Consider the following 25,707-nt stretch of genomic DNA (forward strand, 5'->3'; position numbering starts at 1 on the left):
TATCTCTCTTATCAGAGGTTCGGTCTTCCTTCATTGGCTTTTATCGTTTACAGTCAGTAAAATATCTAAATATGAAACAGATGTGGCAGACTCTTTGGTGTCTTTTATATATTAAATTATGTAATTTTATCACTTATGGACTAAATTTAGAGCACTATTGGGCTTCTGTAGCTCTTATTAATATATGCATGGATTTTGGCGATTAAATATTAGATCTTTTTAAATTCAAAAACAAAACAGAAAAAGATAATTTCTTTCAATCAGGATTCTTATTGTATTCAAGACGTCCTTCTACGATCCTAATAAATACGATGACCATGTACAGGGAGCTTCACATATCGAAGGAATTGTATGAATGAAACACGTTACTACACAGTGAACTATAAATCAGATGTTCAAGCTTATTAATAAGGCTCCGCGGTGTTTTTGTGTTTTGTACCTTTGTCGCTAAATTTAAAAAGAAGAAAGAATAAATAAATGTTTTCACTTTGTTTTTATGTAATTTAAGCTCTACGATAATCTTTGTATTTTTCAGCAAAAAAATAATTTTAAAAATATATATCGTCATCATTAGATCTAATTCCAACAGGAGCAGTCTCAGGCATTTTTCTAGCGAGAATAAAAAGAAAATCTGATAGTCAAAAACAAGTTCTGGGCTGCAGAGGTGAAAATGACACATAAATCCTGAATTTTCGATATATTTAATGTCACTGTTTGTTTGAATATGAGAAGGATATTTTGTATGGATTTTTTTTACATCCACCAATTCACTGCTATTCAATGATAATACTCTTGATCTATTTTTAACCCCCCCCCCCCCCCCCCGCTACGTACAATATTGCCGTTCATTGATTTTTATTTGATGATTGAAATAAGTACACAACTATAGCAGAAATTAAAAGATTATTTTTGACAAACATAAATATCTATATATTTATTTCAAAAGAAGATTTTAAATTTATCAAAAATATTTGTAATAACATTAAGATATTCATGTATGTCAAATGTAGTCATTTTTGCGTTGTGATAGTATATTTTGCTAAATAAGCGCGGGACATTAAATCTCATAAATTCGTCAATCCGTCTGTCAAACAATCTTTAACCTTGGTCATAACTTTTGAATGAGAAAATATAAAGTTAAATTAGTGTCCTTTAACATGTGCATTACCACTGACAAAACTTCTACGGATGTTTTATGATTTTAGATCTCAAGACCTATTTAAACCTTGGTCGTAGCTTTTGCACCTGAAAAGACAGAGCTTTCATATTTCACATGTGCATTACCTATATGACAAGGCATTTTCGCATAATTATGTTTAAAAATATTAAAAAAAAATTATTACTCATGATAGACAGACAAGACAAGGCAGTTAAAATGCGCCCTATAGAACAGAACAGAACAGAACAGAACATTTATTTTCTAATTTAGAGCCCATAACAGACAAGTATGAAATTATTACAATAATAAAGAAAAGATATGCCAATGGATAGTATAACAACTTGTAAATGACATTACTCATTTCAACAATAATATTGTACTATTTCAGTTAAAGGGAATACTATATATAAAACTGTATGACTACTACAACATGTTATCATTTATGAATTTGCCCACAGAATTAAGAGTTTCTTTGTCTTCAGTATTGAGTAACCAAAAAAGTTTTTGTTCATCATCTAATGCCGAGAAATTGGGAAATTTACTTTTAATTGATTGAAAAAGAGCTAAATCCACGAAGGGGCTAAATCGGCCTATTTTTCAGGAAAATTAAACTGAGGGGAAGAAGAAAATTAACAATAGAAATATTATCCTTGGGTATCAAACTTAAATAGTTTATGCCAATTTTTTTTATTTGATGACGTCATATTTGTACAGAAAACGTCTAAACACGTGCACTTTGCTAGTTTTTATCAAAATAAAGTTTTTTTTTCGTCTTTGGTTCAAATTTTTGCTGTGGCCACACCCTTCGAACAAAATAAAATTTATATCATTGAAAAGAGGATTAAAACATGAATAAATAAAGTATATTTTTATTTTGTTCGAGGGGTGTGGCCACATCGAAATTAATACTTTTCGTTCGATTCAAATATCTTAGCCCCGACTCACACAGTGAAAATAGCGGGGATTACCCTACATTAATAGAAAAGAAAAATATTCTATATTGTTTTTGTAAATATTAAAAAGTTTCGAAATGCGATTGTTATATTTATTATAAGTTATTTTGTGCTGTGGTGCAAAAAAGTACGAAAAACTCTCGCTAAGCATGACTGCATGTAGATTCACTTATGTCGACATTTTGTGTACTACGTGCCTCAGTCCTGACCCAAGACTTTTCCTTCAAGCAGCTGATCTATATTTAACTAATCATGCTGAAATGTTTAAAAAAAAAATAATGTGTTCCTTTTTCCTCTGACAGCCTATTTATTTATGCTTTGAATTTGTTTTCCAACTCCCGGCTCTTCGTCACCATGGTCACTATGTAATCAAAGGGAGATCACCCGAGAAACATATAGGCTACATCTTTATTTTCTCCTGAGTGGCCGTGTCGGAATAGCCTAGAATATTAAACAAATTACATCGGATGCAACTACCAAGACGTATTTATAATGATTGTTTTGCCACCTTACAAAACATAAATGTCGTGAAGTCTGCATCGACAGCATACAAATGGTTAATGTTACGCAATAGAGTCTATTATAACTACATGTATTATAATTATAACCCATACCCATGATACCCAACATGCGTTTCAGAAATCGCCAGTGGCATTTTAAGACAAAAGATTAATTAATATTTATTAGTGAAAACCTATACTGATCCGAGACCTCTTAACATAAATTATGTTACGAAGTACTGAACCTGGAAAATTCGAGTTGACAAATCAAATAAACAATGGTTTGATTTTACAGATCGCGTGTAATTTTTGTGATAGGCCTCTATAAGAAAAATCTCCTACATTGTATAAACGAATAACTTACTACCAAGGCAGTGAGAACTCTTTAAGGTTTTAAGTAATTTCAGTATCGCATGCATGCTGTGACCTAGCCAACACATGAAAAAAAAATGTCAAAGGGAGGCTACTTGCTATCTCTTTCTATTTTGATTTACTCCGCTTAAATGTAACAGGCCCAAGGGAGAGAGGGCAACCAAGATTAGCAACATGTTTATACATGTAGTAGTGTAAATTCATAAAGGGGGGATTCGAGCATTGATATAAAATAAGAAGCGAAAAAAAAGGGGGGTTATTGGGGGAGGGGGGTTTCGGGATTCCCACCCTAACTCATTAAATACGTGGGACTGTTCGACCAATTACTGCTGCCATTTAAACAAGAAAGTAGTAAAGTGAATAAATAACAATGCCAATTATATTAGTCCTTGTACATGTATATATAGTATAAAAAATAAATTCAATAGCCGTTTTCATTTTTTTTTTTCAATCTCCTTGATAGAAAATTATATAAAAAACGATTGATTTTTCGTGACTCGTTCATTGCATAAATTTATTATAGATCCCAGGCCCGTAGGTAGCAATTTCAGTTGGGGGGAGGGGGAGGCACAGCCATACATTTTCAATTGGGGACACTATCAACTACCAAAATTCCTTAACAAGCAAAAAAAAAAAAAAAAAGGGGAGATCAGACGTTTTTATTGACGGGACACAAGCATTTAGTAGCTTTGTTTTATATAGTATTCTATATATCGGCAAAATTATTGGGGGGGGGGGGGGCACGGCCACCCCCCCCCCCCCGGTTCCTACGGCCATGTATCCTGAATGTATTATTATTATTAACGGATATAACTGCTACCGGTAATTTTGCCTGTCTATCATATTTGTTTTTTTTAAAGGATGTCTATATAGAATATAACTTTTGAACATGGTATTTGGGGGGGGGGGGGGTATGGTAATATGCCATTTACTACTGCCAGTAGCTGTTTTTCGTATATTTTTGTTTAATTACAAACAGTAACGATCCGAAAACGCCCAAGTTAAAAATCTCAAATGCAATATGTATACGATATTATGATTATTTTATCGTCTTTTGTGTTCATTATTGCCTATCTATTAGTACTTGTGTTAGAAATTGCACATGGAGGTTATTTTAAATATATGAAAATTATGAGTAAAATGTTAAAACTGAACTATATGCAAGTCCTAGATGTTGTAATTTTCACTTCTCACCAGATAATCATTACTTTATGATTTTGTTAAAAGGGTTTATAATAGGTACTCCCCAACATGGGAAGATATGATAATATGATAACAAAACGATTAGTTAGCAATAATTCATTCGATCGTTTTTATTATCTAAAATCTCTAAAAAAAAGTTTCTCTTTGATGATATAACATATTTATCATAATTAGTGAACTTTATTTCGATTAAGTAATTTACACTGAGTAAAGTGGTATATGCGCCATTTCCGCTTATCTTGTTTTTTTTTTTAACTTCAGGTTCCGTTTTGAAATTCAAATACTTTGGAAATCTTGTGTTTTCGTTGGAAAATAATTTTTTGCGGCCGATTTGATGCTTTGCATCACTCATGTTTAAAAGTCTGTAGTGGCTTCTTTCCTGACAATCTGTGGTGCGCAGGATTGTCGTCAAACGTCACTATTTTACGTGTATTACATGTATGAACTACAACTTCATTTCAAATGTCCGGGAAATGCCATAAATTTCGGAAGTGCAACGAAATTCTCAAAATGACAATAAAATAGATGGTAACTTCAAACGTATTCATTTTTAATGCAACTTTTCATTTTAATTTTATGTTTTCGTTATTAAAGAGTACTCGTGTATTTCCTTAAAAAACGTCTATTTTTTGTTTGTACGCCGTATGACCATACAATAACACATTTATGAATGATAAAATCCTTATCCATGGCTACTATGGTATATATTTTACTACATTAATTCAGTTTTACTCAAATATGATGGATTAACACTTTGTGTTTGTTTTCAGCTTAACGTGTCTCTTATTATCATTTAAAACGTGTTACATGTATCAACGATTATTCCAGACAACCGCTGTATATAACAAATATTTGGCATTTCTTTAGAGTACAAATAGCTTGAATTAAAAAATAAACCAAAAGTTTTCAGAACTTCTTGAAAAATTCAAAGTAAGATTTTACAAAATTTTGAAGAAGAGCCTATATTGGTTATTTTTATTCCATTAACGTACATATGTAACTGTCTATACAAAATGTCAACGTCACGACGTTAAAGTATGTAACGTCAACGTAATGACGCGATAATATTAATAAGGAAAACAATACGAAATTTAAACGAATGTAAAAAGAAAACCAGAAAAGATATTGTTAAAAAATAAATTGTTTTACAACATACACATCTTAGAGTTTTATGTGAGAAAGTTTCATTTATTTTGATGACTGGGCGGATTTAGCCCCTTCGTGGATTTAGCTCTTTCTTTTCTTTGATGATAATATTTTTTACATGTTATGAGAAAATGAGCATTGCACCTCATCCAAGTTCTTTGGCTTGTATTTTGCACAGTAAGCAAACCTTCTTATGATTAATTTCTTTCTTTCTCTCTCTCTCTCTCTCTCTCTCTCTTAGCATAGACCTGAAGCAAAAGGTCTATAGATGCTGTTTTAAAAAATATGTACACGTGTCCCCTTTACTTATCGGTTACATCACGACTACAATCTATGACCTCACTATGCACATGACGTCATAAAACGTCACAATATACCCCGTATACATAGTGACTGTGTATGGTTAAATTAGGGAGAAAATAAACTGCAATAATGCTGGAAGTAAAAAGCGAGGCTGTGGTAAGTAATGGTTTAATTGTCTAGCTGTGTATACTTGTATCATGCACGGAAGAATTAAGGGCAAATATGCTTACGTTTTCCCGAATAGTGATCCCAAGAATCGCTTGATTTCGGCCATTTTGGCAGTAGATCCACTAGGCCTACAGAATTGTACAAAAAATACTATGGTGGCAGATTTATGATTTTCTATCAGTAAGCCGTTTTATGATTGACCAGACTAATATATATACCCCCTTTATATATTAATATTTTTATTTATATATAGAGGGGATATGCAATCATATAACGGCTTATTGATAGAAATTCAGAGGCCTGTGAAAATACACACCTGAAAGTACTTTGTATTATATCTAATTTTATGAATCAGAGGATGTCGGATTTATGAGATTCATCCACTTTCGAACTTTGGCGGCGGTGGTGGAGGTCAGGCCTATCAAGTAATCCACTGCTGTTGTACTGGATTGAAATTCAGCTTCTGAGACCGACCACTCTTACATATCCCTCCCCTTACACAGTCAACTGCGGGGTGGGGTGGGGTGGGGGTATTAGTTTGAAAAAAAAATGTAAATGTTTTTCATTTGAACACACTAAGTCGTGAACACTAAAGGATTCAATTTGGTTGAATTTGCTCAATCCACTGACTTAGTTTTTTCAAATATAAACTTATCCCAAATCCCAATTCAAAGGGGTAATAATAAAGGAAGATAGTGAAATAAAGTGGGCTCATTTAAAGAACTACTGAACCATTACAGATAAAACATACATGTAGTGAATGCTTCCTTATTGAGTGCAGATAGTGATACTTCAAATTATGGTCCCTGGGGCTAGGATGGGACCACGGGGGGGGGGGCATTTTAACTCAAATTAGAAAAAAGACTTCTCCAGAGAGAAAGGATACAGTTGGTAGTATTAATGTACAGATGTATCCGTGTATTGATTGAAATTTTCGTTCATACGTGAGTCATGCCTATACAGGACTAGAATAAAGCCAAAACGGGTTCAAGTTTGATCTTGTAATACATAGAATCTATACTAAGAGTAAATTTTTAACTTCATTAAACCAATCCGAGATTTAAAAATATGTAATGGATTGGCAGTACTCAAATGAAACACAAAAAGAGGGCAAACTTGTCATTTAATTTTGAAGACCAATTTCGGACTGGAAAAATATCTAATTTTATTAAAATCTGAATACAGAACGGCAATTTGCAGATTACGCGGATCAGCAAACAGACTTTTCATAGAATTGGGCAGATATAATAACATACCTAGTAGAGGTGTAACGATACAGCAATACATCGATTGTATTGATCGCAAGGGCTCACGATACGCGTATCGTATCGCTATGTATGTATCGTGATACAGTACAAGATAATTTTCATTGTTTTGTTTGAAACTTCTACATACAACCTAACAAATTTTGATGTTTTAAAGATAGCAAAGAAAAAATACAATGACAAGACTATAAATCCACCTTTTATTAACTTTGGTCAGGGGTATCAAGATATTCTTTTTATATTTTCTATAACAGAAACTGTGGAGGTTAGCAAAGAATAACATGTTAATTATGGTAACGGATAATTCAATTGTTGACAGCTGTATCGGGATACATGTTGTATCGCATGACCATATCGTGATATGAATTGTATCGTTAGGTAGCTTACGATACTCCGGCCTAATACCTAGAATAGAAAGACTATGTAAAAATTGTATGCATAATCAAATTGAAGATGAAGAACATTCCCTTATTCATTGTGACAAATTAATAAAGGAAAGAGAGGAACAATTTAACACAATTTAATCTAAAAGTAAAACATTTTACAAATTTGCACGATAACAAAAATTGTTCTGGATATTAAATTGTGAAGAATTAAATATATTAAACTCCCTTTGTAGATTTCTACAAAAGGCATTGCCATAAATATATCGTAACTTGTATCATGAATTATGTAGAAGTATGTACTTTCATATGTGTGTGATATTATAAGTATGTATGCATGTAGATAATGCATATATAAAGAAAAAAATAATTTTGCTCAGAACTTATGTAAATATACAATATATATACTATCTTCTTCACCCCCCCCTTTTTTGTGTCTGCTTTTCCATTCAACCATGCAAATCTTTCTCTCTAGTGTATATGTATATTGTTTTACACGTATATGACTATATATGAGTATTAACGATGTACTTTCTTTTTGCCCCTTGAGGGCCCTTAATTGATCAATAAACGAATTGAATTAAATTGAATATATTAGAAAAAAATATTTTAGAGAAATCTTTAAAACTATGCTTTTCAGAACAGAGATGTTATTATTAAATCGTATTAATAATACATGTATTATTCCCAAATTTCTTCAAGTCATATACCCTGGGGTAAGTAAGGGCCACAAAAGGGGGTTTAATTTTACATAAGGATATATTAGAAATAAAAACAAGAGGCCCAGGGGCCACATCGCTCACCTGAGCACTATGGCTAGGAAAAAGCAGAAATCACTTCAATCTTGAAAGGTTGAAAAGTTTAAATATAAAAGTGGTTGGGGGGGGGGGGGTGTCATGAATTGAACAAATTTGAATCTACATTATCTGAGGATGCTTCCATTTAAATATGACCAATCATGACTTTGCTGTTCTTGAGTAGAAGATTTTTAAAGATTTAACCTATGTATCCCTATGTAAAACTTTGATCACCCATTGTGGCCCCACCCGACCCTCAGGGATCATGTTTGAACAAACTTGAATGTACACTATCTAAGAATGCTTCCATATAAATATGACCAATCATGGCTTTGCTATTCTTAACAAATACCTTTTAAAAAGATTTTTACTATGTGTTCCAATGTAAAACTTTGATCGCCCATTGTGGCCCCACCCGACCCCGGGGGTCAAGATTCGAACAAATTTGTATGTACACTATCTGAGGATGCTACCATATAAATATGACCAATCATGGCTTTGCTATTCTTAACAAATAGTTTTTTTAAAAGATTTTTACTATGTGTTCCTATGTAAAACTTTGATCGCCCATTGTGGCCCCACCCGACCCCCGGGGGTCATGATTTGAAAAAAATTTGAATGTACACTATCTGAGGATGCTTCCTTGTAAATATGACCAATCATGGCTTTGCTGTTCTTGAGAAGAAGATTTTTAAAGATTTTTCCTATATATTTCTATGTAAAACTTTGATCGCCCATTGTGGCCCCACCCGACCCCCGGGGGTCATGATTTGAACAAATTTAAATCTACACTACCTGAGGATGCTTCCATGTAAATATGACCAATTATGGCTTTGCTGTTCTTGAGAAGAAGATTTTTAAAGATTTTTCCTATATATTCCTATGTAAAATTTTGATCGCCCATTGTGGCCCCACCCGACCCCCGGGGGTCATGATTTGAACAAATTTAAATCTACACTACCTGAGGATGCTTCCATGTAAATATGACCAATTATGGCTTTGCTGTTCTTGAGAAGAAGATTTTTAAAGATTTTTCCTATATATTCCTATGTAAAATTTTGATCGCCCATTGTGGCCCCACCCTACCCCCGGGGGTCATGATTTGAACAAACTTGAATCTACACTACCTCAGGATGCTTCCAAGTAAATATGACCAATCATGGCTTTGCTGTTCTTGAAAAGAAGATTTTTGAAGATTTTTCCTATATATTCCTATGTAAAACTTTGATCGCCCATTGTGACCCCACCCGACCCCCGGGGGTCATGATTTGAAGAAACTTGAATCTACACTATCTGAGGATGCTACCATATAAATATGACCAATTATGGCTTTGCTGTTCTTGAGAAGAAGATTTTTAAAGATATTTCCTATGTAAAACTTTGATCGCCCATTGCGGCCCCATCCTAGCCCCGGGGGTCATGATTTGAACAAATTTATATCTACACTACCTGAGGATGCTTCCACATAAGTTTCATGTTTTCAAGCACAGTGGTTCTTGAGAAGAAGATTTTTTAATTATGCCATTAATTTTTCACGAATTCTTAATTATCTCCCCTTGGAAGAAGGCGTGGCCCTTCATTTGAACAAACTTGAATCCCTCTTACCCAAGGATACTTTGTGGCAAGTTTGGTTGAAATTGGCCCAGTGGTTCTTGAGAAGAAGTCGAAAATGTGAAAAGTTTACAGACGGACAGATAGACGGACAGACGGACGACGGACAAAATGTGATCAGAAAAGCTCACTTGAGCCTTCGGCTCAGTGAGCTAAAAATTCATAATTTTTGGGTCAGACTGCTTTTCCAAACCCCCTCAGCGTTGCAGGATTTTTTTTTAAATTCTATTAATAAATTTTCTATTTATAGCAGTCTCGTTTTTGTCCCAGAGGCAATGACTTTATCAATAAAACTTGAAATTACACATCATCATAATGGTTGTAAATCAAATGCATAACTCACTGTAGCCATATTCATCTTTAATAAGAAGGTTTTTAGCTCACCTGATCCGAAGGCTCAAGTGAGCTTTTCTGATCACATTTTGTCTGTAGTCCGTCTGTCCGTCCGTCCGTCTATCTAGCTGTCCGTCCGTCTGTAAACTTTTCACATTTTCGACTTCTTCTCCAGAACCACTGAGCCAATTTCAACCAAACTTGCCACAAAGCATTATTGGGTAAAGGGGATTCAAGTTTGTTCAAATGAAGGGCCACGTCCTCTTTCAAGGGGAGATAATTAAGAATTAGTCAAAATTTGGTGGTATCTTTTAAAAATCTTCTTCTCAAGAAGCACTGGGCTGTATAAGTTGAAACTAATGTGAGACCTTCATTACATAGTGTAGATTCAATTTTGTTCAAATCATGACCCCCTGGGGTAGGGTGGGGCCACAATGGGGGATCAAAGTTTTACATAGGAATATATAGGAACAAATCTTTAAAAATTTTCTCCTCAAGAACAACAAAGCCACAATTAGTCATATTGATATGGAATCATCCTCAGGTAGTGTAGATTCAAGTTTGTTCAAATCATGACCCCCGGGGTTAGGGTGGGGCCACAATGGGGGATCAAAGTTTTACATAGGAATATATAGGAAAAATCTTTAAAAATCTTCTTCTCAAAAACAAAAAAATCCACAATTAGTCATATTGGTGTGGAATCATGCTCAGGTAGTGTAGATTCAAATTTATTCAAATCATGACCCCTGGGGGTAAGGTGTGGCCAAAATGGGGGATCAAATTTTTACAAAGGAAGATATATAGGAAAAATCTTTAAAAATCTTCTTCTCAAGAACAAAAACACCACAATTAGTCATATTGATATGGAATCACTGTCAGGTAGTGTAGATTCAAATTTGTAAAAATCATGACCCCCGGGGGTAGGGTGGGGCCACAATGGGGGATCAAAGTTTTACATAGGAATATGTAGAGAAAATCTTTAAAAATCTTCTTCTCAAGAACAACAAAGCCACAAGTAGTCATATTGATATGGAATCATCCTCAGGTAGTGCAGATTCAAGTTTGTTCAAATCATGACCCCCGAGGGTAGGGTGGGGCCACAATGGGGGATCAAAATTTTACGTAGGAATTTATAGAAAAAAATTTTAAAATCTTTTTCTCAAGACCAACAGAGCCACAATTAGTCATATTGATATAGAATCATCCTCAGGTAGTGTAGATTCAAGTTGGTACAAATCATGACCCCCTGGGGTAGGGTGGGGCCACAATGGGGGATCAAAGTTTTACATAGAAATATATAGAAAAAATCTTGAAAAATCTTTTTCTCAAGAACAACAAAGCCACAATTAGTCATATTGATATGGAATCATCCTCACGTAGTGTAGATTCAAGTTTGTACAAATCATGACCCCCAGGGGTAGGGTGGGGCCACAATCGGCGATCAAAGTTTTACTTAGGAATTTACGTGAAAAAAACTTGAAAAATCATCTTCTCAAGAACAACAAAACCTTGTTCAGTCATATTGATATGGAAGCATCCTCAGGTAGTGTAGATTTAAGTTTGTTTAAATCATGACCCCTGGGGGTAGGGTGGGGCCACAATGGGGGATCATAGTTTTACATAGGAATATATAGGAAAAAACTTTAAAAATCTTCTTTTCAAGAACAGCAAAGTCATGTTTTGTCATATTGATATGGAAGCATCCTCAGGTAGTGTAGATTCAAGTTTGTTTAAATCATGACCCCTGAGGGTAGGGTGGGGCCACAATGGGCGATCATAGTTTTACATAGGAATATATAGGAAAAAAAACTTGAAAAATCTTCTTCTCAAGAACAGCAAAGCCATTTTTTGTCATATTGATATGAAAGCATCTTCATTTAGTGTAGATTCAAGTTTGTTCAAATCATAACCCCCAGGGGTAGGGTGGGGCCACAATGTGGGATCAAATTTTTACATAGGAATATATAGGTAAAAACAACAGAAAAGCCATGTCTAGTCATATTGATATGGAAGCATCCTCAGGTAGTGTAGATTTAAGTTTGTTCAAATGATGGTGATGGGGGGGGGGGGGAGGGAGGGTCCACAATGGGGGATCAAATTTTAAACAAGAGAATATATAGGAAAACAAATCTTTAAAAATGTGCTCAGGTGAGTGATGTGGCCCATGGGCCTCTTGTTTGTTAATCAAATACTATTTACGCAGTATGACTAATTTCTTTCTTTAGGAGGTGTTACAAGATATCTTTGATCAAATCAAAAATTTGCAACGTCATATTTCAAAACCTAGCACAGTGAAACCTGTTTAATCCGACATACATACTGAATAGACGAAGTCAGATTTCAGTGTAAAAAAAAGAAAGAAAGTATAAAGTATAGAAATAAAAATAAAGGCCATATAGAATTCACTGTGACAGTAGAAGGGCTTGCACAGGGATCAGAGTAGACAGGTTTTACTCTATGTACAGTCGAAACTCATTCTCAGGATGCTTGTGAAATCCTCAAGCAAATTTGTACTGATCAATGGGGCGTCCAGATTACTGAACGTACCTTTTATAATTGGAAGATTTAATTAAAAATGCTGTTTTCCCAATTTTGTCTGGAAGATGAATTATCTGGATTATTGTTATCCGGATCACTAAGACTCGACTGAATTAAAAATCATATTGTTGTAGTTTTTGGTATTCACATTCAAAAGAAAATAAACATTATATATGTATAATGTAATTTATATTGCTCAGAAATTAAAATTTTTGTATAATTATTTCTCATGAGAGGCATATGTTAAGATATTTCATTTCAATCTCATTTAGGTGAAAAGAGAGGCCAGAGCTCGCAGCTATGAGCAGCAAATGTTCGACTGGGCAAAGGTTGGTAAAAATCCATTAAATAAATTAATATTTGTTACTTCATCAGTTCAAACTATGTTTAAATTTATAAAGTAATCAAATACTCTTCATATAGAAACTTTGTCTTTTATCTCTTGTCTTTTTTAGGACCTATTGTGGAGAATATTTGCTCAGGAAAAAAAGAAATTCCCCAAGGAAACTGCCGAAGCTATTTCACAGAAAGTGTACGAAATAGTATTGGTAAGTATAAACAAAGGTATTAAGATAATTTATGATTTTTTTCTAAAATAAGATTTATTGTTATGATTTATTCTCCATTATTTTCTCAAAAGAATGGACCAGAGCCATGGATAATAGAAGCGAGACAAATTCAAGTAAAGGCTGTAGTAAGTAAAAATATATTCATATCAATATTTGAAAATTAACTATTTATCCATCTTAGTTAAATAAAAATGAGTCAGCAACTCTACACACATGCATGCACTGTCCATTCATTCATTATTTCTTAATTATATGTAAAATATGAACATTAACCAGTCTGTTAACATTTAAAGCTAATTCAATTTTAAAATTCAGGACCAGTATTTAAGTTTTTTTCTTATTGAAATCTGAATTATGAGTATGTACTCAATAGGGAAATATTTATAACAATTTCTAAATAAATTTGCTTCGAAAACATAAAAATGCTAATAATTCAAAAGAGGGCTTTATCTATTTACATGGGTAAATATTGAAAAAAAATGTTAAAGTCACTTTCTACTTTGGATTTCAGTATAGGAGTAAAATACTTTGTGGTGTCATTGACCAATAAATTCATGTTAAGGATTAAAAAATTTAAAGAGCATTTAAAAATCAATAGAGCAGAAAAATTACCATATGAAACATTATAAAATTGTTCACAATACCGGTATTTTAAATGCAAATTCAGTTACTCAGAATATAGTGCCAACATATAAAATAGATGGTTTTTAGTAGGCCTAAATTAGCAAGAGTTATTTCCCGTTGGTCGCCATATTGGATGTCAACATGCCCTTATTTCTTCATTGTTCAACCAACTTTAACTTTTAATATTGGCCATTTTGAGATAAGAAGCATTGTTTTCCTGAAAAAAAAAATACGTTTGTTAAAGCCTCCTTTATTTCATAGTTTTTATTCTATAAAGATTTTTCCCCAAATATTTCTGCTACATCCTCTTAAATTTGGTAGGACAAAGAGGAAAAATTACCAGGTTGACCACAAAGACGGCGGCCAAGGGAAATGACTCGGAGAGATAAATATGTCATATGAAAACTATCTATATACACCAACAGAAACCTAAATATATCATAATTATGTTAAAGAAGAAGCCTTTTTGAAACCAGAAGTTTTTATTGCAATTTTTGCGAGGAGACAGGCTTAGAGTTTTCATTTAAAAGAGAAGAAAATTCTTTTTATCCTGTATGGATATCATTTTATATATGTACAGGTACATTTATTTTTCCTTCCACTAGCTATCCAACTCACTCAATATACAAGTAAATGTTACCACTTTGTTTAAGTTTTAGCATTAAAATATGATTAATTTTTCTGATACATCCCTAAATTAACTCTTTTGGCTAGATACTGCTTGAAAATGTCAAGCGTAAATTCAAGGAAGAGCTGATTAAAAGAGGTGAATTAAGACGCTTCATTATAAACCTAATGAAGGTAACTATGCAAATTTTATCACTCTGGGAAAAAAAATCATTTTGAAAAGAAAGCTAGCAATTGTACCAAATACATACTGTATAAAACATTATTTATAAGTCTTTGAGATAACAAACATTTTCTTAAAAGGCAATTTTGTAAAACGTTAACTTAAGATATTGGGATTATTATTTTCAATTTAAAAAGGAAATTTTATTATTATTTTTTTTTTATTTTGGCAGATGGAAGAAGGCGTCTATGAGAAAAAAAAAGTAAGTTACTGAGTATCTTTTTTAAGTTCACCTTTTTTAAGATAAAAATAAAGTGATTAAAAGTAACACCCCAAACACAAAGAAAAATATTTTCCATTTTATACTAATTCCTCAACACATGGAATTGAAGAACCATGCCAAGAGCAGAAAAAAGTTCTTTATGATTTGATGATTTTAGGTTTTTCAAATTCATGGCCAGTGGGGGAGGGGGGAGGGTCATATATTAGCAAAAATATTAAGTTCTTAAAATAGCAAGACTGTTATTAGACATTATTCAGTCATATCTATGTGTAACATCTTCATGCACTGTATATTTCAATTTATATAGAGATTTCTTGAAATTTATTTCAAATAAGATATTTCAAAATATACAAATTAAATACCGGTATGATTTGCTGATCTAGTATTTAATATCTTAATTTTTTTTCAATTCTGTCAGGAAAAGGCTGCAATTGTACTACAGAAAACTTGGAGAGCTTACAGCATAAAATGTTTTTTTTTTTTTTTTTTTTTTTTTTTTTTTTTTTTTTTATTAAATGATATATTTATTTTCAATAACATACAACAAAATATTGAGGCAAAACTTCCGCAGAAGCCCTCTGTATATACCTCACCTGGGGTGCCAGGAGCTCCCTGGATCGGTATTTTTATTATAATATTTAATTTACAAAATAATATACATTAAATGAGAAAAAAAAATTACATGTACGTATACATATCATTGCTGACATTTCATTTCTATACATATGCTTATATATCATTGTATAATATTTCTTATAAATAAAATAAGTATCATAGATGAAATATCTTAATTTATATACTTCTCAAAATACATACACAAAGAAAATCATATTTGGTCAGCTAACTTTTTTAAAAGGTGGTAATTTAATTGAACACTTTTTGCATCCTTTGCAACTAAATAATACTGATATAATGATGATTTCAAAAAAGATAACATTGCATGTGCATTTACATTTTCATTTTGTAATCTACATTTCATTTTATACTTGTATATTTTGTAACCTACAATTGATATGACATTATTAAAAATTTTTGTTGTTTCGTTAAACTCATTAAAAAATCCTACAACAATATTTTTCCAGGATATATTTAATTTCAATATTTTTGATATTTTTTCCCATAATCTTTTTGAATCCGAACATTCTATACAGCATAAAATGTTGGTACAAAAGGATACAGTCAAGCACTACTGTGATTCAAAGAGCATGGTGTGCACGAAAACTGAGGAAAGATTTTCTAAGGAAACAAAAAGCAGTAGTACTTCTACAACAGAAATATAGAGCCCATCAATTAGCCAGACGACACAGAACAGCATTTATTCAGATGAAATCATCATCCATTGTTATACAGCGGACCTGGAAGAAGCACAGCAAACAAGCAAAGCGAAGAAAACTATTAATTGTACTACAGAAAACTTTGAGAGTTTACAAAGGGAAATGTCGGTACAAAAGGATACAGTTAAGCTCTACTGTGATCAAAGGCCATGGCGCACACGGAAACAGAGGAAGGATTATCTAAGGAAACAAAAAGCAGTAGTATTTCTTGAACAGAAATACAAAGCCCATCAACTGGCTAGAAGGCATAGAACCACATTTATTCAGATGAAATCCTCCTCCATTGTTATGCAGCAGGCTTTAAAAAAGCAAATGGAAAAGCGCAATCAGGCAGCAATCATTCTTCAGTCGTACTGGAGATGTTTTAAGGCTAATCAGCGAGATTACAATCAAAAGAGGCAAGCAATTGTAAAACTGCAGGCATTATTTCGCATGAAAATCCAGAGAGATTTTTTTCTGGTCAAAAAGATGGCTGCCTGTAAAATTCAAAAGTGGTTCAGAAATGAATTACAAAGAGACAGGGTTAAAACAGAATACCAGAGAAAGAGACACTCGATAGTAGTTCTTCAAAGTGCTGCAAGAGGTTGGATGGCTAGAAAACAAGAAAAACAAAGAAAATTCCTAATTATCCGAATCCAGTCTGTGGCCAGAAAAATAATAAATGAGCGGAAGTTCCAGATTTGGAGGAAATATACTGTGCTTTGTCAAAGGCGCTTTCGAGCTAAGTTGCATGGCAGATTGATCCGTCGTCAGTATTTGACCCTCACTGCAGCAGCTGTGACAATACAGTCATGTTACAGAGGACTTCAGACTAGAAGGCTGATGTTGCTTGAACAAGAAAGTGCCAGGAGAATTCAGTCATGGTACAAAGGCAGAAAACAATACATATTGTGCACAGAACTAAGGCAATCAGTCCTTGTTTGTCAGAAAACTTACAGATCTAGTAAGTTATCACAGTCAGATCGAAGGAATTTCTTGGTCCTTAAAGGAGCTGTTCTTGCTATACAGGCATTTTATAAAGGTTACAAGACAAGATGCATGTACCAAAGAATGGAGCAGGCCATAGTGTTGCTCCAGGCTGGTTCTAGAGGTATGCTAGAGAGAAGAAGGATCAAAGGACTTGTCAAGGTTAGATCAAGTAAAAATATTAGGATTGATAATCAAAATGTCAATTGAATAAAAGCAACATTAAAAGAAAAATGCTTTAATGAAATATGTAGACAAAAAGAAGAAATCTAATTTCTTAATTTTAATATGAATGAATCAAAATCAGGCTTGTTCAAATTGTAGTCTGGGGCCACAATAGGATGTTAATGTTTCTTATTGGAATATTAAGTTAAAATTCTGATTCTATAAGAAAAAAAAATAGCAAGGCAATAATTAGTCATATTGATGTGCAAGCATCTTCAACTTTAACCGTACATTTAATTTTGTAGTCATAATAAGGCAGATTTTCGAAACGGGTGCAAATTAAGTTTAATTAGTGATATGTTCAGTAAAATATGTTTTAAATACTGAGTATACGTAATTATTTTTGTCAGGAAAAGGCTGCAATTGTACTACAGAAAACATGGAGAACTTACAAAGTGAAATGTTGGTACAAAAGGATACAGTCAAGCAACACTGTGATTCAAAGAGCATGGCGTGCACGAAAACTGAGGAAAGATTTTCTAAGGAAACAAACAGAAGCAGTATCTCAACAACAAAAATACAAAGCTCATCAACTGGCCAGAAGGCATAGATCCACATTTATTCAGGTGATATCGTCAAATGAGAAACAGCAAGCTCGGGATAAACAGATGGAAAAACACATTCAGGCAGCAGCCACTCTTCAGTCTTACTGGAGGTGTTTTAAGTCTGATCAGCGAGACTACAATCAAAAGAGGCAAGCAATTGTAAAACTGCAGGCATTCTTTCGCATGAAAATCCAGAGAGATTTATTTTTGGTCAAAAAGATGGCTGTCTGTAAAATACAGAAGTTTTTCAGAAATAAAATACAAAGAGACAGGGCTAAAAGAGAATACCAGAGAAAGAGACGATCAGTAATAGTTCTACAAAGTGCTGCCAGAGGTTGGATGGCTAGAAAACAAGCAAAACAAAGAAAAATCATAATTATCCAAACCCAGGCTGCGGCCAGAAAGTCATTAACTGATCGCAAGTTTCACACTTTAAGGAAAGTGTCAGAATTTTGTAAAGAAATCCAGCAAGCCAAATTGCATGGAAGGTTGATCCATCAACAGTGTTTGGCGCTCCATAAAGCAGCTGTGATAATGCAGTCATGCTTTACAGGACAGCAGTCTAGTAGGTTGATGTTGCTTGAACAAGAAAGTGCCAGGAGAATTCAGTCATGGTACAAAGGCAGAAAACAATACATATTGTACAGAGAACTAAGGCAATCAATCCTTGTTTGTCAGAGAACTTACAGAGCTAGTAAGTTAGCACAGTCAGATCGAAGGAATTTCTTGGTCCTTAAAGGAGCTGTTCTTACTATACAGGCATTTTATAAAGGTTACAAGACAAGATGCATGTACCAAAGAATGGAGCAGGCCATAGTGTTGCTCCAGGCTAGTTCTAGAGGTTTTCTAGATAGAAAAAGGATGAAAGAACTTCATGAAGCTGCGGCCTTTATACAACAGGCTTTTAAAAACCACTGGAACATCAAACTTGTCAAGGCTAGATCAAGTAAAAAATATTTTGTTTGTCAATCATCAAAATGAATAAAATTAAGGTAATAGTTTAAAGAAAATTGCTTTAGTAAAATACATAGTCATTTGTTAATTTGCTTAGATGATTAAAATTGGGTTGCTTTTATAAGAATTAGTTTTTCAAAACAATGAATCAACTAATTGGTTGGTACAAGATGTAATTGTAACAGAGAAATGTCTGTGCCTTGGAATGGATTTAAACCCAGGACCTCTGACATGCCAGTTCAGTGCCTTACTAGATAAGGAGTTCACCTTTTACTTTGATCGGTAGAGCACGGGACTGATATGCCCAATGGTCCCATGTTCAAATCCATTCCAAGGCAGAAACATGTCTCTGTTACATAATTAACTGGTAAGCAATCTTGCATTAGATTACCTTATCTTAATTATAAAAGCGTTTTTCTTTTATTGTATTAGGAGAAAGAAAGACAAGACTTCTTTTTACAATTTGCCAAGCAAGTAAAGATTCACTTGTCAGCAACAGTCCTACAGAGATGCTACAGGACATATAAAGCACAGGCCAATAAACAACTTCACAGTGCACTCATAATACAGGTAGAGTGTACATGTTCTTTGTTTTAAAATTGGGTGAACAAATTTCTTTCTCAAATATCATATGTTAGATGATAAAATATTAATTGTTGAAATAAAGTTGCGGTCTTGCTAAAATACAGTACTGTTGAAGTTTGGTATCTCGAACATCAATATCTCGAATATCATGCGTATGAAGTAAGGTAGAGGTCACAACAATCTTTTCTTTACGCATTTTAACCTCAATATTTTGATTTGTTTGAAATCTCCATTTTTGGCCCACCGAGTGCAAGATAATGAGGTTTACAGTAGGTAAATATGTGCTGTGTGTCAGATAAATTGTTACAAATAATGAGTTTAAACATTGATTGATTGCAGAACTTGGTGAGAGGGAGATTGTGTCGAATTAGGTTCTTGAAGCTCAAGAAGTCGGTTCTTGTGATTGAAACAGCAGCATTAAAGTGGAAACACACCTGCCTTCAAAAAGAAAAACAAGCAGCTACCCTAATGCAGGATACACATTTAACAATGGTAATTCTTTTTCAAATATTAAAGCCTTATATCAAAATGCAGGTGCCCAATGATAATCAACTGTCCCTTTGTCCATTCACCACTACTTTATGTGATAGGGAAAAGTCAGGGTTAAAAGGAGGGGTTCATATGAGTCACCATGTCCCTCTGTCTATCTGGCCTACTTGTACAATCGTGTTGAGACAATGACTTTGTAATGGAGAAACACTGGAAGCTCATTCTTGGTGAAAGATTGTTTATGACCTTGGTCAAAACCTCGATCAGTAGAGCACTAAACTGGCATGCCAGAGGCCCCATGTTCAAATCCATTCCCAGGCAGAAACATGTCTGTTACATAATTAACTGGTATGTGTATTTGCATTAGATTGTCTTACCTAATTTATAAAAGCATTATTTTCTTTTGTTGTATTAGGAAGAAGAAAGACAAGAACAATTACTACAATTTGCCAAGCAAGTAAAGATTCACTTGTCAGCAACAGTCTTACAGAGATGCTACAGAAAATATAAAGCACATGCAAGGAAACAACTACACAGTGCTCTCATAATACAGGTGGAGTTTACATGTTCTTTGTTTTAAAATTGTGTGAACAAATTCCTTTCTCAAATAGGTTAGGTGATGAAATGTTAATTGTTGAAATAAGGTTGTAGTCTTGATAGAATACAGTACTCAAACATTAGTATCTCAAATATCATGCGTATGAAGTAAGGTAGAGGTCACAACAATCTTTTCTTTATGTACTTTAACATCAATATCTTGAATCCATGGATATCTCCATTTTTTAATTGGCCCAATGAGTGCGAGATAATGAGGTTTACAGGAGGTAAATATGAGCTGTGTGTCAGACAGATGGTTACAAAGAATGAGTTTAAACATTGATTGATTGCAGAACTGGGTGAGAGGGAGATTGTGTCGCATTAAGTTCTTGAAGCTCAAGAAGTCGGTTCTTGTGATTGAAACAGCAACATTAAAGTGGAAGCACGTCCGCCTTGAAAAAGAAAAACAAGCAGCCATCATAATGCAGGATACAAATTTGACAATGGTAATTCTTTTAAAGTATTAAGGCCTTACATCAAAATGCAGGTGCCCAATAATAATTACCTGTCCATCTGTCCATTTAACAAACTTTTATGTGATGGGGGAAAAGTCAGGGTTAATAGGATGGGTACATAGGCCTTGTCCCTCTTTCTGCGGGGCCTACTTGTACAATCGTGTTCGAACCATGACTTTGTAATGGAGAAACATTGGAAGCTCATTCTTGATGAAGGATTGTTTATGACCTGGGGGGTTGGGGTTGGGGGTTGCTGTGGTTGTTTGACTGTTTATGACCTGAGAGTGTGTCAAGACCCTGACATCATTTGTACAAGTTCAAGGTAACTGGCAGAAAAACGTGTAATTCCTATCCTGGCCATATCTTGTAATAAAGAAACGTTGGGAGGTCGTAGAAAAAATGTTGCCAATCATCTTAAAGTGTGATTTCATTTTCACTTTTTTGGTAAATTCAAGGTAAATTGCAGAAAAGTGTCAAATTTATGTTTCGCAGAAAAACCTTGCAAAAACTTTTTGATTGCTTATAACCTGAGCATGTGTTTTGATCCCACAGTCATTTAGGCAAGTTCAGAAAAATGTATAATTTCCTTCCATACTGAATGAGGAAGAAACATGTAAAGCTCGTAATAGACAAAAGGATTGCTCATGGCCTCTATACATGTAGGTATCTTTGGGGGGTATCATTTTGTGAGCTTCGATCCTCAGAGTAATTCTTAGTCTCTCTTTTCCCAGACTTTTGCTCTAATTATGAGACTTTTCTTTGTGCAAAGTATTGAGAGTGAAAATCTGGAAAAAGCGAGACTAATTACATGTAATTTTGGCTGATGTCACCATTCAATTGATATAACATTTTTTTTGGTGAAAAATGGACTACAGCATGAGTATAATATTGTCATGCTTGTGGTTAATCAGGCATAAACTGTCTTATGCACCCAGAATATTTTAATTTTGTGATCTCCTTTCAAGCAATATCAACCAAACTTGGTGTAATTTGTGTGTCAGATGGGGATTTTAGTATTTTAAAAAAATGGCCCTGCAGGCATTATTCTGTCATTATTCTGTGTATCTGAAGAAAACCTATGGTTATTTTTAACATTTTTTGTTACATTTTTTTTTATTTTAGGTGGAAGAGAAGGTAAAGGAGGAGGAAGAAAAGAAAAAGTGTAAAAAATTAGGGGTATGTGTCAGAACATAAACTCTATTATTGTAAAGCTCTAAATGTGTTAGAACATAAACTCTATTATTGTAAAGCTCTATATGTGTTAGAACATAAACTCTATTATTGTAAAGCTCTAAATGTGTTAGAACATAAACTCTATTAAATTGTAAAGCTGTAAATGTGTTAGAACATAAACTCTATTATTGTAAAACTCTAAAGGTGTTAGAACATAAACTCTATTATTGTAAAGCTGTAAATGTGTTAGAACATAAACTCTATTATTGTAAAACTCTAAATGTGTTAGAACATAAACTCTATTATTGTAAAGCTCTAATTGTGTCAGAACATAAACTCTATTATTGTAAAGCTCTAAATGTGTCAGAACATAAACTTTATTATTGTAAAGCTCTAAATGTGTCAGAACATAAACTCTATTATTGTAAAGCTGTAAATGTGTTAGAACATAAACTCTATTATTGTAAAACTCTAAATGTGTTAGAACATAAACTCTATTATTGTAAAACTCTAAATGTGTTAGAACATAAACTCTATTAAATTGTAAAGCTGTAAATGTGTTAGAACATAAACTCTATTATTGTAAAACTCTAAATGTGTTAGAACATAAACTCTATTATTGTAAAGCTGTAAATGTGTTAGAACATAAACTCTATTATTGTAAAACTCTAAATGTGTTAGAACATAAACTCTATTATTGTAAAGCTCTAAATGATATAGAGTGTTAACATATTTACGTCTGATTTTGGTAAACCTTGTTGACATTTTATCCCAAATCTTGAAGAAACCATTAAAAATCATCGGAAACTTGAGAGATTGTTGTATTTAGCAGTTTTTGCACACAAACAAAATCCAGTACAAATATAGAGAACTGTTGTTATTGTCGTTGTCAAATATTAAAGATACAACTTTACAAACTTTGTCCCAGAATTTCCAAAGAATTTGATGTTCATAGGAACTAATTTCCATTTAGTATTTCTGAATAAAAGGATAGTCTTTTGATCTAACAAGGAATAATAAATGTCTGTCTTAGAATGATAAATACCATAGATAATTTAGTATCTTTGTTAAAATCTGGATTTGAGTTCTTGCATGCCAGGCAACTATCCTTGAGATCATAGCTAATCCAATTTTGATGTAACCAGTAAAACTAAATTACTAAAGAGCATCATTCTGTGCATCTGCATATTGTATCATCTTTCTACATTTCAGAGAATGAAAAGATTAAGAAGATGGTTCAGAAAAACCTTTAGTTGTGTAGGAGGAAAATCCACGATACATGAAGTAAGTTAGTTTTATTTTTTTCTGTGGCTTTCTCAGTCACATCCCGGGCATTTCTTTACTTTTTATCTGTTCTCGTTTTCGTTCAAAGATAGGTGGTTGGATAGTTGGTATTCAAAATAAGGCTAAACGATTATTTTTTCATAGAATAATAGAATTTTAAAATAAATACTAGTGTATCATGATCAGTAATTCTTAGAATCTTGACATTGCTTTGGAAAAAAGATGTTTCAAAATTATATAGCATTTGTATAGATAATTGAAGAGCTATCTCTTTCACAATCGTTCTTTTTATCAGCTTTATCTTGCTTGCCCCCCCCCCCCCTTTCATGTATATTTTGTTTATAATACAATGGTTTTTTTTTCTTTTTTAGTTCTGAAGAGGACATCCAACCCACATTTACAGATTACTATATTAATAAAATTTAAAATAGGGTCATTAATTTTTTTGACAATTCTGTCCATTTTGTATATAAAAGAAGCTTTTAATATTTATTAGTTTTGAATAAACAAGCAATAGAAGATATTCAATGTTTTGTATCAAATAAAGATGTTATAAATTGCATTATAAAATATTATTGATTTTTAGTTATAAATTTTGTTTATAACTAATTTTAAAGAAATAACTAAATGTCTTCCAGAAAAAGTAAATTTTTCTTACACATTCTCCGAGTCATGAGAATCAGAAATCTTGTGCTTACACCCATTTTCTGTGGTTCTAAGTGGATAAGAGTCATGGACTTCCCTTAGATGGGACACAGATCCATCCATTGCCTTATATGCAATTTACATTTTAAAAAACCTTACTCTTCTGTATAGTATTGACTCAAGATTGAAAGCTGTTTTTGACAACCTGGTTCACATTTATACCTCCTATTTCCATAGCCAGAATAGACCGAATGGTAGAACTGCTGACTTTATAGATATTGACACCGCGGGTATTTTTTTAGAGTCATGGTTCGAATCCACCTGGTGTCTCACTTTTATTGTTAAAAATATACGCCTTCTCAGACACTTTTTATAAGGGCTTGTGTATTTTCCTACAATTATCTATCCTTTATACGTATATTCATTCTTGATATAGAAGACCCTAAAGTGAAAGCAAATCGTAAATTCCTTTGTAACTAAAACACGATCACTCAGCATAGCACACCCTTCTTCGAAGACAAGAATTATTCACTCTGTGTTTATACTCAATACAGGTATTCTCGCCTGTAATGAGTTGCGATGGATTTCTATTTTATATATCATGTGCGGATCTGGAGAGGGTTCGAGATAGGTTTCGGACCCCCTGAAATTTGTGGAGTTATTATGTGTACATGGTTTTTTGTTTGTTTGTTGTTTAACGTCCCTCTCGAGAATTTTTCACTCATATGGAGACGCCACCACTTGCCGGTGGAGGGCTGCAAATTTAGACCTATACTCGGCACTTAGTGCCATTGAGCAGTGAGGGATCTTTTTCGTGCCAGCACCTACTGCGACAAGGAACCTCGGTTTATACAGTTTCATCCGAAGGACCGATCTCCACGTCCCACATGGGATTCGAACCCGCGACGTAAGGATTAACTCCTTATACTCCGCGACCCGAGAGCAAACGCCCTAAACACGCGGGCGACTACGTGTACAAAGTAAAGTATGTTTACATAGTAAAGTAAATAAAAGAAAAATGACCTTGGCCTCCCCCCAACCCCCCCCCCACCCCCCCACGAAAACACGGATTCCTGTAAAGTTGATAAGAAACTGAAAGTAAACATTAAATGCTGTTTTTTTAATTGGGGTGTAACCCCCCCCCCCCTCGAAAAATATCCTGGATCCGCGCTATCCACCGTCAGGCACTTGAAGCGTGAACAACGTAATCTATGCATTCCCCCTTTACAAAATAATGTATAAATTACTGAGTGCATTTTCTGGGAAATGAGTGATTTCTCCATCATAGCAATCTTAATGTTATTCTGTGCAATTTCCAGTTTTATAATTTGGCCAATACGCGGGTGGGGTTGGTGGGGGATGCAGAGTTGTATAGTATCATGGTTAATCACGCTTTGTAGGTGCCTGTGCATCTAAAATTATGTTGTGTTCGCTCATACATGTATAAATATCGAATAC

The 25,707-nt window shown here is 33.7% G+C and overlaps 1 protein-coding gene across 1 annotated transcript; it reads left to right on the forward strand.

The window, feature by feature from the left end:
- Positions 1-5,765: 5,765 nt before the first annotated feature.
- On the forward strand, positions 5,766-23,981 carry LOC133188230 (abnormal spindle-like microcephaly-associated protein homolog). The gene is made up of 14 exons (XM_061323606.1): positions 5,766-5,792; positions 13,004-13,060; positions 13,187-13,279; positions 13,372-13,425; positions 14,639-14,690; positions 16,348-17,459; positions 17,873-19,003; positions 19,454-19,591; positions 19,946-20,098; positions 20,511-20,648; positions 20,986-21,138; positions 22,270-22,323; positions 23,533-23,604; positions 23,976-23,981. Exons 1-14 carry the CDS (start codon positions 5,766-5,768, stop codon positions 23,979-23,981), a joined length of 3,240 nt encoding a protein of 1,079 aa, XP_061179590.1.
- Positions 23,982-25,707: the final 1,726 nt, after the last annotated feature.

Source organism: Saccostrea echinata, unplaced genomic scaffold, assembly GCF_033153115.1.
Source record: "Saccostrea echinata isolate AGI-Se365-2 ecotype Australia unplaced genomic scaffold, CSIRO_AGI_Sech_v1 ptg000016l, whole genome shotgun sequence".
Lineage (NCBI taxonomy): Eukaryota > Metazoa > Mollusca > Bivalvia > Ostreida > Ostreidae > Saccostrea > Saccostrea echinata.

Coding starts and splice junctions, on each gene's coding strand:
- LOC133188230 (XM_061323606.1), top strand. CDS start 5,766: ATGCTGGAAGTAAAAAGCGAGGCTGTG. Junction 19,004..19,453: donor GGAACATCAAACTTGTCAAG/GCTAGATCAAGT, acceptor TTATTGTATTAG/GAGAAAGAAAGACAAGACTT. Junction 19,592..19,945: donor ACAGTGCACTCATAATACAG/GTAGAGTGTACA, acceptor GATTGATTGCAG/AACTTGGTGAGAGGGAGATT.